Raw genomic sequence first — 17,401 nt, forward strand, 5'->3', positions numbered from 1 at the left:
GCCAATGGCTCTATTTGTTTGGGTGTCTATAAATAGGTGTTGGCTGGCTTGGGGTCTCTCTCTCTCTCTCTCTTGGCTATTTTTATTGGCACAACAACCTTGTGAGCCTAGCCAACACCCTCCCACTCAATTGCATCATTGTTTGATCATCTTTGTGAGATTAGGAGAGCATCCAAGTGCATTGCTTGAGTGTTTGCATCTAGAGGCACTTGGTGATTGTGTTTTGTTGTGGGATTCGCTTGTTACTCTTGGAGTTTGCCAACTCCTGGACGGCTTGGTGCAGCAAGGATCATCGAGCGGAGGTTGGTGATTGTCTCCAGCTCCGATCATCATGTTTGTGAGGGGTTCTTGACCTTTCCCCAGCGGAGAGCCAAAAGGTACTCTAGTGGATTGCTTGTGGCTTGTGTGATTCTCATATTGTGTTGGTCGTGCGACACCCTAGTGAGGATTTGGTGTGTGATGCTAATTAGCTTGTGAACCTCCAAGTGAGTGTATCGCCACAATAAGAACTAGCTTGCCAGCAAGCAAGTGAACCTCGGTAAAAAATTATTGTATCGGCATTTGATTCCGAGGTGATTGGTCTTCATTGGCATTCTCTATTATGATTGATTGGCTCTTTCCTCTATGCGGTGGTACATCAATTCTAACCCTTTTTGCATTACTTTGCTAGCTAGTTTGGGTAGCTCTCTTGCTTAGCTTAGCTTATCACCTAGGAGTAAGTAGTCATATAGTCTCGGTGTGCTTCCTTAAAGATTATAGAAACTAGATTGGGTAGGAGGCTTGCATCACTCTTGTAGAGCTAGTGCCAAATTCGCTCCACCATCTTTTATACAAATCAAGTGCTTCTAGTGTTGTTGTAGAAAATTTTATTAGGCTATTCACCCTCTCTAGCCATTAGGACCTTTCAGGTGCCCCTGGCGTCGGGCAAAAGCACAGGCCCCTATAGGGGCTCGCACAGTTCCCAACCACTATGGACGTGGGGCTGTGGACCTAGGGCCATGCCTGTGACACTAGGAAAGGTGTGGACACATCTTGACGTGACCCGTAGCCATGATGGGCCATGCTTAGGAGTGCACGCCCCCAACAGTGCCAGGCGGACCGACACTATTGTGCCTAATTCCTGCACGTCTCCCACACGGGGGCAACTATTGACGTCCGCTAGGGCAGAATGGAACGCCACGGCTGACTGACAACACCCGCATGCAACGCCATTGAGGAACAGGGTTACATCATGGAGGCGTCCCTGCACGTCACGTACAAGGCCAACAGGACCCGCGCATAGGAGATGAAGGATGATTCGGCCTCAGTATTTCTTTTCCTCCTTGTTCTTCTCCCTTCTATTTTTCTCTTTCCTCTTTTCCTCAGTTTTCTCTCATGTACCTCATGTCTTCCCCTTGGCCTATAAACGGAGAAGCAGGGAGCCCTATAGAGGGCAACCTATCTAAGCTCACAAGCAAGCATTAGCTAGCACTTTAACTCCACTTCACTCGAACCCTAGAGACTTGGGTCCTCCTCCCTCTTGCCTGTTTATAACCCTTATTGCAAATCTTAGTGCCAATAACAAAAGTAGCAGCGAATTGGACGTAGGCACATTCCGCCTAAACCAATATAATCCTTGTGTCATTTGAGCATACCATCTGAGTTAGATGCGCAATTACACATCTACTAGTTGGTGATTTTGAAACATCGACAATATCATTATCCGCCTCATAAACTTTTAGTAAAAAATGTCATCAACTCTACTCTCTATTGTAGAATATTTATTTTCCTGGTGTGCCCAAGAAAATTTGGTAGCACGAGGTTATGTGCTCTTTTAGTTCAACCTTGTCTCTAATGATCTTATTATTTTGCTCCAATCGGAAAATATGTGTTTTCCTATGTTGCCATTCGCGATAAGCTATAAATATTTAATTTGTTCTTCCCTACAAATGAAAAATCTTGTCTTTTAGATGGCGAATTGACTTTCAAATATAGTCCGGTCTTTCTTTTGACATCTTCCTCTTATTGAAAAATGGGTAGAAGATCCCATCGCGAAAAAAGTGGAAGATCAAAAATGTCGATAGCAACGAGATTCCTAACCGGAGGGTACCGGAGCAGTTCTATTTATTTTCACCTCTTGTGTCGTGGTAGGTAAAGATCGTGTCCCCTGCTCACAAAATACCTTTTGTAGGAACGTTCGTTTGCACGACTATGTGACGCTGCCACGCAGAGCAATTACAAAAGCGATGGATACAAACCATCCGTTACAAATCACGTGTAAAATTACACAAATCCAATCATCAAGCACGTCGCAGAAAAAAAATTGCACGTTGAGTTATTGGCAATGCTAGTTTTCCCGGTGGGTCAGAATACAAGTGACTACCTTACCATCATCATTCTCTTCTTCCATGAGAGCAGATCTAGTAGAGGGACTCTATCGTCTTGTTGAGTTCTTCGAGCTTCTTCATCCGCAGCCTCTCGCTCTCGCTTACGAGCTGCCAAAAAAAAAAGCAAAGAAAAAAAGATAAGTATATTGGCTCCGGCCTGTCTAGTTAGCCCTAGTATGGAAATGGCCCATCCAATTCTATCCTTCATTCGGATTGAGCTGATTGGAAACAGCAAATCTTTTGTTCTTTTCCTCAAAACAAAATATTTATGCCTACTGAAACGACGGTTCTCGGAATTGAAATCGAGCAGTTGAGTCAACCTCCATTAGCCTGTTGACCAGCGTGGCTTTCTCGCTGCTCTTCTCGTTGTAGGCCTCGAGGCACATCTTGTATTCCTTCTCCTGCACGTTCGGAGACAAATATTACGATCGGTGTTGCCATTTGCTAGACTTGTGAGGGATGAACATGGATCGCTGATATCATATTTATTTCATATTTTTAGTTAGATTCAGATTCGAATGCGGATAATATCAACCATATCGGATAAGATATAATTGAATATCGATATTATAAATATATAATTTTAGTATTCAAATACGATATCGGATGTTGATTATTCGAATTTAGAAATAGACAGATTTAAACCCTTCTAAATGATTTCGGTCTCGAAAACAATCGCAAAATATCCATACCGTTTTCATCATTGCCTGTGATCAAAAGTGAAATCGAATAATGGAAAAACACTTGCAGTTGCAGTGCATTTAACGTGCAGTACAGTACCTTTTTGAGGCATGTCTTGGCGAGCGGCTTGAGGTGCTTGTTGACCTTGTCGATCCGCTTGCGGATGGCGTCCACCTCCCGGCGCGTGGGGTCGGCCATGAGCTCCAGCTCCTGGCGGATGAAGGCCAGGCGCTTGGTCTCCTCCTCCACCCGGCCCAGCATGGAGAACACCTTGTCCCGCACCTCCACCTTCTTGCGCTCGATCTCCTCCTCCTTCTCCTTGAACAGCGACAGCGCCGACGACCGCGACGACGACTGCTCCTCCGCCGCGGCCCACTCCCCCACCACCTCCTCGCCGCCCGTGGACGAGCTCCGCACGCACACGATCTGCATCTGCTGCTCCTTGCCGCCGCTGCACTCCATCATCTGCTGATCGCCCTGCTGCATCGTGATCGTGTCGTCGTCGCTGCTAGGCTAGCTCAGCTCTTGCGCCCTAAGCCGTGTAAGAAATTGGAGTAGCCTGCATCTAACAACCGTTCGTCTATTTATTCCTCCAGCTTCCCCCCTGATGGGCGTCTTCTCCCTCTCTCTCTCTCTTTCTCTCTCTCCTTTTTATTGTTCTGCAACCGATCGAGAGCCGAGTACTAGCTAGTGTCCTATACTACTAGCTACTCGAAGTCTGAACCTTTAAGCAAGCACCGGTGATTTGTAAGAATTGTTATATTGTTTGATGTTATATTTATCTTCATGCAGGTGTCACCTGTCACTCATAACTCATACTAGTAGCTGCTTATGGCGATGATGATAGCACAGGCTTCCTGTCCTGGGCATGGATGGAGGAAATAAAACCAACAAAGCTGTATGCCATGACCTGAGAGACAGCATCATTCCACGTACATGTGATGTGAGCTGGAGTATCATATCATGAAAAGCGTTAGGTGATGAGGAAGGCCCTGCGGCGATCCAAGAAGTCGAGTAGGAGTAACTCTTGAGCAATCTAGTGTACATTCCCTGTCACCAGTTGGTGTGTGACCAAATGCACGCGTGATCGTCTCCTTCTGCTTTCCTCTGAGGATACGATACGTCATGCGTCCAAGTGTTAGTGAAACAGTGTCACTTAGCCTTGCAGCCATTTTCCTTTCGCAACTCCGTATCCATGTCTATAGTTGTAGGGTTAACATCTAAGGAAGGCAGGCGAGGTATACCTGCAACGGCAAGCTGGGAATGTGCAGTTCCATCAGGTACATTGGAGCGCTAGTGCTGATCGAGCGTGTCTGAATGACTCGGTAATTTGGAGTAGCAGTCAAGAATAAGCAGAGGAGGGCAACACCGCTCATTGCTGACTGTTCTGTAGTCGGACAGAGACAGATATGCAACACAGCCTGGAGACCTACACTAAGACCTAGGCGCTCCAGTCGATTGTTTCTCTAACTCGATCATCAGTGCTCAACGGAATGAAAGAAGTGTGAACAATCAGTCATCAAGCATTAGGGAAAACGAAAAAGAAAAGGCCATGTTTAATTGACATCCTGAAGGTCTTAAATATATAGAGATGACAACGCAGCGGGATGTCTGGGCTTTCCAGCAACGATTGAATTTTCAGAACCTTATTGTGCCATGCATGCATCTGCCGGTGTTGGCAGAATGTTTTTTTTTTCCCTCACATCGACAGCCCCACACATGCCGCCCAGCAACCAGTACCTTGCTATCATTCCGCTGGAGCATAGACGACGCAGGTTCTGCTTGGTGTATAAACAGAGAACGAATGGGGCCTGTTATCATGTGAACAGTCCTGCAGGTAATGACCAATATTGTAACAGAAGTTAGCTCAAATCTGTCAGGAACAAATTGACATCTGTGTACCAAAGGCGATATCATGTGTGCCACAAAACTTACGGTAGTGAAGTGCTCTGCTGCGTGATGGATCCTGCCAAATCCACCAAATAGTCCAGCGTCCGAGTCCAAGACCACCTGGTACAAATAGCAGCTGCTGTCAGCATCTCAGCAAGTGGATTTTGAGAAACTAATCCAGCTAGTTTTCGAACAACGGATGTGCTCCAATATCAGAGGCACCAAGAGAACGAGCATGCGGCCATCCCCATCCATAACAGGTACTCCTTGTTCATATTTTTGTTTTTTTCTATATGACACTAGTATTTTGCTACCTTTACCTGCTCGTATGGCATAACAAATTGGAAAAATCCAAATCTAGTGTCCAAGCAAATTAAATAAATTGCTGACACCAAAAAATCAGGAGCAACTTGTCTTATAAGCCGGCCAGCAGTGTTTTTTTTTGCCACAACAAATCAGGGAACAGTACTTTCAGCCAAGACTTTTCAGATCAATAATGACACTTGTTAAATTGCAGCATGATACTACGTATAGCAAACTCATTTAGCAAGAAAAGAAATGCAATTTCAGCATAGGGAATGCACAACTGATGCATACCTTATACATCCCAGGTTTTCGACAACCAATACGGTAGTCAAAATAGCTGTTGTTGCAGTGGAAGTTGAACACAAATACCAAATCTCCCTTTTCAAACACAATCATCTTATCCTCCTCATGTTTCCGAGAAATATACTGGTGATCGGATGTCATGAACTGCAGTTATACAGCAAGTTTCATCAGAAAAATTTCCGTGTTCTCTAGAGTCCACAATGCTACTAATGATCATGGAAAACCTAAGATAGATTTGCCAGCTTTAAAAAACTTGACCTACGAGGTGTAAGACAACCCCTAGGCATTTTGTTTAAGATTGAAGGTAACCATCTCACACATGTGGAAAAAAACCCCGAACCCCTACCACAACCTACACAGTGGTACTGTTGCCCATGTGACAACCTGGGTTGGTCCTTAGACCTGTGCATTGCATGGAACAGAAGGGGGGATTTTTTTAACCCCAGCCTAAAATTTGCTCCCATGGGGAGTCAAACTCAAGCCACCTAACCAACTCAGCTAGAGCATAGATTATTGGGATAAAAGGACAGCTAAAATCAAGCACCATGAAATAGAATTGCTGATGCAACATTAAAGAATTCATAATAAATTTCTCCTAGTTTAAAGCTTAGTAAAATAGAGAAATGGTTTTTAAAAATGACATTACAAGAAGAATCCCCACCAAGTATGATGTTAGTAGAAACAATAGCTCAAACTTGCAGAACCAAATCAAAAAATAAATACAGAACATACTCCATATTTTTGCTCAAGATGTTGCATTGCCTGATCAAACTCTTGCATACCACGATACCTAAGATAGTCCGCATCACCCTGACAATGTAAAAATAACACAATTCCGACAATGATCAATTATTGACCAAACATAACAACAGAAATTAAAGCAAAATTTTGCAAAGGCAGTAAAATTTGTACTTTTGAAAACACACTAATATGAACAAAGAAGGAACTATTATAATGGTACCTTGCTGATTAAAGCACTCGATAAGTGGTAAAAGTAAATACAAACTGGACTTTACTGATGCACAAGCACAATAGCTCAAAGAAAGTTACCAGGTCAAATCTTCGACGGCATTTGTCATAACTGTTATTATTCCCTGGAATGAACTTACCACTTGGAAGTCTTTGTGGACCTCTTGGAAAATCTATCCATTCTGCAAAATAGAAATTAGAACAATGACCTCAAGTCCTCAACACCAATATAACTAACAAAAGATAAATTGCAAGATAATTGTTAGATGAGGTACTGTTCTACAAGACTCAAAGAATGTTAAATGAAACAAAGTAGTCAAATCTCACCAGGATGTCCAAACTCATTTCCCATGAAATTAAGATAGCCCTCTCCTCCTAAACCCATTGTGATAAGTCTAATCATCTTATGTAATGCTATCCCACGATCAATGGTAGGAGTTGCAGGTCTATCAAGGGCCATGAAATCATACATATCCTGCATAAATAGAACCAGTGAGATTCTCATGTCACCCTCTAGTATTGTTCTGTGTTTCTACATGTATTTTTCAGAGAATAGTGGAAGGAAAAGACCAAATATAATTTTCTGAAAGTATAGGATGAGGAAGAGCCGATGTGTTCTACTCAATGAAGTATTAAAACAATAAATCATAGTTCACTCAGAACTGTCAGAAATGAAATTGCAACTATAATGCTCATGAGTTATAACAGAAAAACAGGGCACACAAGTCCAAATTAAAGAAAACTAACAAAAGTTCTAACTCTTTGCTTTTAAATAACATTTGTTTTGTGGGAACCATGAATACATCATGAATTTGAAGAAAATAAATATAATTAATTATTGTAGAAAAAATGTGTAAAGTACACCAAGAAAATTAATGAGTGGTAACCTTGTCCATCAACCAAAATGCAATAGTCTTGTCACCGACTAATGCTTGATCATGACTTTCAGCATAAGTTACACACTTCTCCAACCACCTTCTATTTGTTAGTGTGTGCACAATATCACCCATCTTCCAAGCTTCATCACTTTGCCTGTGCGGTTAAAGAGAGTTGAAACTCACCACATAGCTCAAAGTGAACGCACACGGTATATTACAGATAGAGCTTACCCGTTTATTTGTAAACATAGTGAATATTGTAATGTTAGCTATACAAAATATATATGCACCGCTGATATATGTTGGTATTTGCAATATCCTATGCATAAAAAACTTCAAGATTTGTGCAACAATATTACAATAAGTATCAGATGGGTTCATTGGTTTCAAATTTGAAAATATACATCAATCTCGAGGTATATTTGGTGGTGTTAATCATGTATGCAGCCACATGCAAATGTGCATAAAAATCATCTCATGTGAAAACCTATTATTTTTATGATTATGTAGATTAAACCACAAAAGTGATGAAAAATACAACAAAAAATGCATATGCACACAGCCCATGCAATTAAACATTAGTGTATGTACTTGAATGTTTTATGCCAAAAAAGAGAATTATTTCGAAATGCAGGCCAATACAAGAAAATAATGATCATCCACAGACATATGAAACACATACTTGAGAAGTTCAATCCATTTGTCAGCCACAGCCATGTGCATCCGATAGTCAAAACCTACCCCACCATCTTGAACAGGAAGGGCAAATGTGGGCATTCCACTAACCTGAGCAAATTATATAATTTTTTGAATAACCAATAGAAAAGTCACAGATTATTTTAGATACGTCAAATTCCTATTGGTTTATGTAAGCCAATGATGTGGAGGGCTTGCCCTATTTTTGTCAAATTATGGCCCCAAAAATATGTTGAAATGTATACTTTTTTTTTCTCGAACACGCAGGAGAGCTGCGTATCAATATATTAAGAAGGAGAAAAAAAGGGTGGATCACCCAAATACAAAAAACAGTTTTTTGGTGGGTTAGGCAGGGGGCCCGAACCCACACCACCAACAAAACCCACTACACACCTACTGAAAAAATAAACACACGCCTAGACCTGAACTCCACAAAGTCATCAACTCGGTTGCAAGGCGAGTAGATGTTGAAATGTATACTTAATCGCACATTCAGTAAATCAGGACCTTCCAGGGAAAGCAAAATGTTATCAATATGGAACATGCTTCTACTTCAAAAGGGATTAAAAACTCAAGATATTTTTTAAATTTTGGGAACTTTGGAAATGGTTAGCATGAAGAAGCTAATATTCACCTAGCAGCCTGCTGATTCCACATCAGGTAATGCTCATCTCTGTAATAAATTTAGGTGAGAACCGAGCAATAACTTGGTTGGTAGAGCCTCTAGCTGAAAGCCTATCCACCTGCTTGAACCCAGGTGCTCGCAGGTCAGGCTCAGGTGATTACTTCCCTAAAGGGTTCAGTACTCTGCTCTCTTTAAAGCCTCCAAGGGGATGTCTTCTCCCCGTTGTTGAGTTTTTTTTATTTATTTTTTTAATTAAATCTGGGAGAGAAAACAAGGGCAACAGAGTGGCTTACATTTTTTTTATCAGCTGGTATCCATCCAATAGTTTGGAAAGAATATCTGAGTCGAGAATGTAAACCTCTCTGAACTTCAAGAGAAATCTTCTTTATAGTTGAGGCTCAGTATAAACCCAAAAGTTCTAGTATTCTCTCCATTGTAATGTAAGTTCAGCCATTACCTTTCCTCATGTATTGCAAATAGTTTTTTTAATAGTAATTCTATATGTTTCTTCACAAAGGAGTCATTCCATATGTATGAACTACTTATCTAATATACACACATGTTGTAAAGCATGATCTTGTTGTATTACATATTAATGTAAAATTAAAACAGTAACTTTCTAAGCACATTATTATAAATGGAGTTGAAATAGACTGAAACTCCGAAGAAATGAAGAATAATACTCCCTCCATCCCAAATTGTAAGTCATTCCAAGAATCTTGGAGAGTCAAAACATTTTCACGTTTGACCAAAATTATAGAGAGATACTAAAATTTGTAACGTACAGTGAGTATACTATGAAAATATAATTAAGGAAGAATCTAATGATACTTAGTTGGTATCATAATAATAATTATTTTATCATATAAATTTGGTCAAACTTAGAAAAGTTCTCTCCAAGATTCTTGGAATGACTTGCAATTTGGGATAGAGGGAGTATTAATCAGTAACTTAGTGTGCACTTCATATTAAAATCCAAAGTAACATTTCTATAACCCCTGTTTGGATCCTATGGTCTAAGATTTAGTTGACTAAAGTTAAGGACTAAAACTTTAGACCACTTTAGCTCACTTGTATGGTCTAAAGTTTTTGTAAGGTTGGCTAAACTTTAGACAGCATTTTAGACCTCTTGTTTGGACCCTCAAGAGCTAAAGTGATCTCAAGTTTAGTGGCTAAACGTTAGACCATGGGATCCAAAAACAAAAAGCATTTTAGACTACAAAAAAATATTGCCACAAATATGTATGAGAATGCATACTGAATGACAAACAAACTCGGCACTTACATCTTCACCAATGGTTACAGCCTCAGGATAAAGTCCATGAATTAGATCATTTACGAGCATCAAGTAAACCACTGCATCTACATCGGTGGCAAAGCCAAAATACTCATTGAAGTTCCCCGTAAATGTTACCTAAAGTAAATTGCATGACTTTAGAAGAAGGAATGATATAACAAATATGATACTGAACAAAGCTAGTTCCTAGGCATAATCCACTATTCCAGTCAGACTTAGCAAGTGAAGATAAACTAATAGGCACAAAGCTTATATTACTTGTAATCCGTGGTGAGTGTACATCATGGAGGTCACACCATCAAAGCGGAAACCATCAAACTTATATTCCTCAAGCCACCATCTAGCATTGGAGAGAAGAAATCTTAAAACCTGCGTAAGGATAAAATTATTTGAAGAATACAGGCAGAAAAATAGGAGAGAATGGAATAAATTGGAGATAGAGTATTTTTGTTCCGTACTTCCCAGTTCCCATAGTTGAATAAGCGAGAATCCCACATCCAGTGATGGCCTCGTGGACCACTATGAAAATAATGTGTATCCGTACCATCAAAACCATTCAACCCATCCAGAGTATTACTTGACGCATGACTGCAGGTAACACAAAAGCAAAGATAAAGGTATGAAACCAAGGAGCTTCAATAAATCAAAGAAAGGGTTTCAACAGCACTGTAATTCTAGGATCTTGGACCTTATGGAGACAAAGAACCTAAACGAATAATGACCCAAGATGGTCAAATATTAGACATTCACTACTAGAAAAGATCAGTTATTGCATCACAATCCTTGAATTGACCTGAAGGTCAGAAATGAAACAGTAATTAACATAACAAGATTGTTTGGTCACACACAATACTACTCCCTCCATTCCAAATTATAAGACATTTTGGCTTTTCTAGATACATTGCTTTTACTATTATATAGACATAGTACATATCTAAGTATGGCAAAATTTATGTATCTAGCTTAGAACACTGCAAATTACAGCTAAATTTTGACCTGTCATATATCTTAGTAAGGGTAATTTTTATGTTATGGCGATTGTTTCTCATCTTTTGATGTACGCTATAGAGTTTGTGGATTAATTGTAGGTGGGGTCCAATAAGTTGAGGGTTATATGTCCACCTTGCATGAAGTTCTGTTGTATTTCCTTTTTCTTAGAGCTATGAATTACACATCATCAAATTTAGTTTTAGCCATGTAATAAGGCAATTGCATACAAGGAAGATAAGTTAATAACAAAGAAATTTATCAATTACCTATGGACCACATCCATGAGAACTAGCAAACCAAGCTCATGTGCTCTATCAATCATAGACTTCAAATCTTCTGGAGTACCAAAACGACTACTTGGTGCAAAAAAATTAGTTACATGGTATCTGCAATAGAAGTAACAAAATATTAAATCAATGCTGTAATATTGTTTGCCAAGAAAAAGCATCATTCCGAAATAAAATTTGAGATGGATACTATCTTCTCCATCTCTCAACAGATGGATACCCTCTCAAAATTCATCCTGTTGGAAACGTACTCCTTACTGTCAAAATACTTGATTCAACATTGCATGGTCTTTGATGCTTATCTTTGACCACTGATTTCTTTGAGAATATATACTTCGGTTTCAAATTCTTCAAGTTTCTGAGATTTATGAAGTATTTTTCAATACAATTCCACACATATAACTTACATGCTTTCAATTATAAGTCGTTTGACTTTTTTTTACCCCAAGTTTGACCACTCATCTTATTCAAAAGATTTGCGCAAACATAGTCAAATTTAAGTTATTCTTGAAGAACTTTTATTAATAAATCAAGACACGACAAAAGAAATGATATTTTGCACAAATTTTTGAATAAGACGAGTGGTCAAACTTGGTGTTCAAAAAGTCAAACAACTTATAATTTGGGATGGATTGAGTAAAATTTAAAAGCTATCGGTGTTTGTAGTTTTCATGGTTTGACTAAATATTGTCTTAACCAACTTGTTTTTATGACAGGAGGCAGTAAGCATTGATACTGGTACTTGTGAGTTGCAAAAATGCCATATTGACAGTATCATGCAACCATCCATCCAATCAGAGCATGTTCACACAGTTGGGGTTGTGTATATATCTGTGTAATCTTGTTACTAGGAATACATCCAAATACAATAGATTATTGAAGACCAAAACAAACTATTACATGTAATGCTATCAAAATAGAAGCAAAGTGGAAAGGGGCATGAAATGACAGTAAAAAAGAGGACGATGATAGATGAAGTTCCCAAGCACTTAACAGGTACCAAAGTTAAAAGGAAAAGTGTAAAGTGGATACAGGACAAACAAAACTAGATCCTGAAATTACCCAAAGCTTCCATAATATGAGTGCTCTTGGATTGCCATTATTTGCACTGCATTGTATCCAAGTTTTTTTATTCTTGGGAGGACCTCATCCCTAAAGTTTGCATATGTGTTTATCTTCGGTTCCTAATCACAAAAGGATGCAGGGAATTATCTAAGTGCAAACAAGAAAACAAAATTATATAGCCAGAAAAAAAAAGGATAATGAATAGTGAAGGAACATGTATAAAGAAATCACATGGTAATTAGAAAAAAAATCTGGAGTGCATGTGCTATGGCTATGTTTATTTTTATGGACTCAAAGTAATTGTGGGGAATATGAATTTAATTTTTAATTATTAAGCAAAATGTATCAACTTAAAGTATAAGACATATAACGACATATTGATGACCATACATGAGAAACATATGCATATTGTTTTGAAATGTTATATAATGCTATGAACTATAGAAACATAATCAGAGCAGAAATGATATTCAAAGTTACATTGATCAGTTCTAAGTTGTCGGTAATTTGCAAGAAAATGTAAAAATTCTCTCTTACTATTGGAACATCCATTTTTGAGAGGTTCAAACATCCTATTTGAATCAAGACAACGTCATTAATTAACGAAATTCCGAAATAACTTGGAATTACATGTTGCTGGCTTCACTAAAATAGTAGCAAAGTGAACTTTTATGAAAAATATATATACACTTAGACTACACATCTTAAATAAGGAAGACAAATGTAAGAAGGTAATAGTATCTAAATATCACTGAAGCCTGTAATTAACTAAAACTGCATATAGCTAGCATTTTCCAAAAAAAAAAAAAAAAAAAAAAAAACTCACCCTGGGGGGAAGATGTCCCACGGGTGTTGCATATGGATATCATTGTCTAAGGAATCAAAAGGAAAAGGTGTCATACCGGGCTACTCATTCCAACATGTGTTTCATATATCCTCAATGATTTTGGTCGTTTAGGTTTAGGATGCTTGAACACATACTTTACCTGCATATGCATGTGAAATATTTTAATTAGTAGCAAGTGAGAAAAGTAAAATACAGATCCCACAACAAACAGGACTGACTGAAATACACTAAAGAGGTTCCACAAAGAAATAAATGGTATTTTCCAAGAAACAAAATGCTAGCCCAAAGTAGGAACAAAGGAATATTTAAAATTTGTAAGTACAGAATATGGGAAAGGAAGACCTCTTCAGGAGGATCATAATAAAGCCCATCGTATGGTATTTCTCCTGGAGCCTGTACTGAGTACTTGATCCAGGCAGGAATTGAATCCTTTATCCCTGATGGAGTATCCATTCTCACCTATATATGGTAAAAAATCCACCAGTTAATTTTGAGAAATGCTCATGAGCCAAAAACAATAACCGAGGAAAAGAGAAGCTACCTTTACACGAGTTCCATGAGGAATAGGTGATGTACCATCTGCATTGTTAGGCAGAAAAATCTCCCAAACACCAAACTCATTCTGCAAGAACAAAGTACCTCAGATTAGACAATATGAGCATCAGTAAGTCTTTTTTTCCTCGAACATATAGGAGAGCTGCGTATCATTATATTAAGAAGAAATAAAGGGGGTAAGAACCCTTACAAACAAACACACCCACATCAGTAACTCTTGATGAATCATTAAGAATTACACCTACTCCAAGTCCATGCACCACTAAGTATGAGTACTCAATTCATCCTATTATAGGAACATGCAATTTGTAAAGATATCTAGACAGTTAGAATATATGTATAATAACATGTGCAATTTCGAAACATTGACTCTAAGAGTATAGCAGCAACAACACAAATATCTAGTAGCACACTTATGGCAAGAGTCAACTGTAGGAACTGAGTCTAGTGGATTCAATATATACACTTTCCTTTGGAAAAGTTGATTAAAATCAATTGTACGAACTGAGTCTAGTGAATTCAATATATACACTTTCCTTTGGAAAGTTGATTAAATAGAGTGCATTTTTTTCTCAAACAGCGCAGGAGATCTGCGCGCCATTTCATTAAGGTAGAAAAATGTTACACGGGTCTAGAGATCCAACTCAAAATAGAGTGCATATATATGGAGTTTATGAATAAAGATAAACAAACCAATCTAATAAGTAAAATATAAAATGTTTTCTGAAGCCATAAGCATACTTTGCTCATACGGTCTGCATTTGGATCCCAGTTGTTGAAGTCGCCCACCAATGCTGCAGACTGAAATTGAAAGCAGGAGTCAGTTCTGAATAACACTAGCAGCTAAGTCTGACAATATAAATGTATTTGGAAGGTAAAAAAATATTAAATTTAATATAAGTAGCTTTGTAGCTGGGAGAGTGATCGTTCTTGTAATGAAACATGGAACTTGTATTGTATTATGATAAGTAATAAGATTAGAAGAACTGAAGAAAGAACATACAAGTGCTCCAGGAGCCCATTCTCGATAGGTGATACCTTCCGCGCTACATTGGAAGACAAGCTACAAAGTTATTAACTGGTATATAGGATAAAAGATAACTAATTCACGGTAAAGAGTACCTGCGATTAAATCCAAACTTCTCATAACTACGGGAGAAGGCTTCCAAGCCTCCTTCATGCTCATCAATGTCTGAACGGATTCTCCTATAGAGGCTGTACCTGTTTTTTTTATTCATGAAAGTTGAAAGCATACTGAGATTGCTAGTGGTGTTTGCATGGGTTATATGTAGGAATAGGACTCAATCTTATAAGAAGAATTTTATTCATGAAAGCATAATGAGATTGCTAGTGGACTAGTAGTGTTTGCATGGGTTATATAAGAATACAGAAGGGATGGAAATGAAGGTAGAACCCACTGTTGCCTCTATATTATCTGGCTAACATTTATGTAAATATCCCCCTGAAAGGGAAAAAGATCTAGTCCGTCGTTCACTTCTAATGCTTGGTGAAACCATATGTAACACTGTAGGCATAACAACAGTATGAAAGATTCCAGGTGCAAACGAACCTGACTAGATATTCATATGACCTTCCAGCGAAACCATGAAGAATTACTGGTACTACGTATGCAAGAATTAAGATAAACTTCACGATCGAGGATCTTGACACTTGAGGCAGCCATTTATATATAACATGAAAGACGGGAACATGTTGAAATGTGCAGTAGAAGCAAGTGATACATACCGATACTCAAGATGGTACTTATAGCCTTGCAGCATGGGGTCAATCTGGAATATTTTTTGTCCATCGCTCGGTGGTGGGACCACTCGAACTCTGTTCAAGGCTTGAGCATCAGCCACGCCGGCATCGCACATCGTCTCTTCAGTAACGTCTGGTACCTGGAACCGTGCCGAAGGGACGAAATGTTCAGAAGACGATTGTATTGACGACTCAAAATGGTGGTACAGTACAGACTTGTGACTCCACGGAACGTTTAACCGTTTGGGCATCTCACTAATCGTGTGTCTCCTTCTCAAATACTAGCATGCGGATGCAGCCTAAGCAGTGCACATATTTTTCAGGTGAATTATGTAACAGTAAAAAAATGCAGGGAAGGGATGAGTGGATGACGCACCTCCAGTTCATCCGACTGGAACTGAGCCGAGTCAGCCTTCGATGCGAGGCCGTCGTTCTCGCCTTCGGCAACCACGACCGCCTTCCTGGACGACGCGGCCGCCGCGCGCATGGCCCCGTGCGTCCCGGAACCTCCAACTCTAGCACCCCCTGCACCTGCACGCACCACCAGTTCACCGCCACATCACTCACATACAGACCCGAGGCAGGCCCACGCTTGATCGGAGGGGGAGGAGGAGGAAGTTGCGGCCGGGATCATACGAGTTAAGAAGGGGCCGGTGCGCCGGAAGACCAGACTCCCCTCCTCGCCGCCGGTGAGTCGGGGAGCCCTTACGGCCCCACCGAGCGCCGCTCCAGAGACCGCGAACGCCGCCATCTTCGCCTCCGCCGCAGGCGGATCGGATCGAGCTGACCAGTGGCAATGCTAAAACCCCACGACCGCGCGAGCAAAATCCGGGTCTGCTCTGGGTGACTGCAGGGGGCTACAATTAGGATAGGAAGCGGGGCTCTGCTCGCTGCTGCCTATATAGCACGGCGAGGAGCGCGGTGAGGGGAGTGAGCGTTCACGCGAGCGCGGCAGTGCGGGGCAGGGACGGACGGGGGCGGAGTAGCGGACGGCTGCATGCGCGGTGGCGTGCACGGGCGGTCGAGGCAGGCCGTTGCGCGTCGGTCCAAGCGCGCGCGCGCACGCGCAGCTCCAGCGGCGGCGTGGCGTGGCGTGGCGAGGTCCTGCTGATCGGTGCTTTGGTGCTTGGCGGTGGCGTGGGGTCGGGTGGGGATGGCAATCGCGCTTCGGTTTTCGGTGGGGAGCGGGCGGCCGCGCGGAGTCCGGGGAGGCAATGCGCCAGGTGCCAGGCGAGGTGGGGCCCAGGCGCCGCCAGGTGGAGCTCGCCGCGCATGGGTCGCGCAGGCCGCGGGGGAAGGAAAGGAGGGACGGAGGAGTCGGCGTCGCGGGCGAGGCTTCGTTGCGGGCTTGCGGGCGCGGCGTATGCTGGCCTCTTTGTGCTCACTCGGGCACACGGACGGGAGATGCTGGCCTGGACTATGTCAGCAAATATGTACAAAAAGTTCTGTTTAGCACTCCGCCTGCCCGCCTGGGCAACGCAAATTGTCCAATGATGATCGTCGACCGACCCACGTTTTTTTCTCAAGGCACTAAGGGCTGAGTATTTTTTCAAAACTTGTATAACCTAGCCAACGACTCTTCTCGACTCTTCGCTCCTTCCCCTTGCTACAGGCGACAAGGAGGCGGGGCTTGTTTAGTTCCACAAAAAACCTAAATTTTTTTTAAGATTCTCTGTCACATCAAATATTTAGACGCATACATGGAATATTAAATATAGTTAAAAATAAAAAATAATTACACAGTTTGGTCGAAATTGACGAGATGAATCTTTGAACCTAGTTAGTCCATAGTTGGACAATAATTATCACAAACAAAAGAAAAGTGCTACAGTGTCGCGAAATTTTTTCCTCCACGAACTAAACACGGCCAACTAACAGACCCAAT

The 17,401-nt window shown here is 40.8% G+C and overlaps 2 protein-coding genes across 2 annotated transcripts; both read right to left on the reverse strand.

Moving 5' to 3' along the window:
- Positions 2,072–3,895, reverse strand: LOC8059620. The gene is made up of 3 exons (XM_002453880.2): positions 3,147–3,895; positions 2,687–2,767; positions 2,072–2,474 (listed from the first exon to the last, which is right to left on the reverse strand). The coding sequence occupies exons 1-3, from the start codon at positions 3,531–3,533 to the stop codon at positions 2,400–2,402; spliced, it is 543 nt and encodes a 180-aa protein (XP_002453925.1). The 5' UTR covers positions 3,534–3,895; the 3' UTR covers positions 2,072–2,399.
- LOC8059621 (1,4-alpha-glucan-branching enzyme 2, chloroplastic/amyloplastic) lies at positions 4,553–16,647 on the reverse strand. Its single transcript, XM_002453881.2, has 22 exons — positions 16,153–16,647; positions 15,893–16,047; positions 15,502–15,656; positions 14,878–14,976; positions 14,759–14,801; positions 14,497–14,556; positions 13,742–13,822; positions 13,543–13,659; positions 13,256–13,339; positions 12,351–12,472; positions 11,268–11,387; positions 10,470–10,599; positions 10,270–10,380; positions 10,000–10,128; positions 8,076–8,179; positions 7,403–7,547; positions 6,843–6,990; positions 6,597–6,697; positions 6,279–6,356; positions 5,535–5,690; positions 4,983–5,057; positions 4,553–4,878 (listed from the first exon to the last, which is right to left on the reverse strand). Exons 1-22 carry the CDS (start codon positions 16,265–16,267, stop codon positions 4,795–4,797), a joined length of 2,412 nt encoding a protein of 803 aa, XP_002453926.1. The 5' UTR covers positions 16,268–16,647; the 3' UTR covers positions 4,553–4,794.

The sequence above is a fragment of the Sorghum bicolor genome, chromosome 4 (assembly GCF_000003195.3).
Source record: "Sorghum bicolor cultivar BTx623 chromosome 4, Sorghum_bicolor_NCBIv3, whole genome shotgun sequence".
Classification (NCBI taxonomy): Eukaryota; Viridiplantae; Streptophyta; class Magnoliopsida; order Poales; family Poaceae; genus Sorghum; species Sorghum bicolor.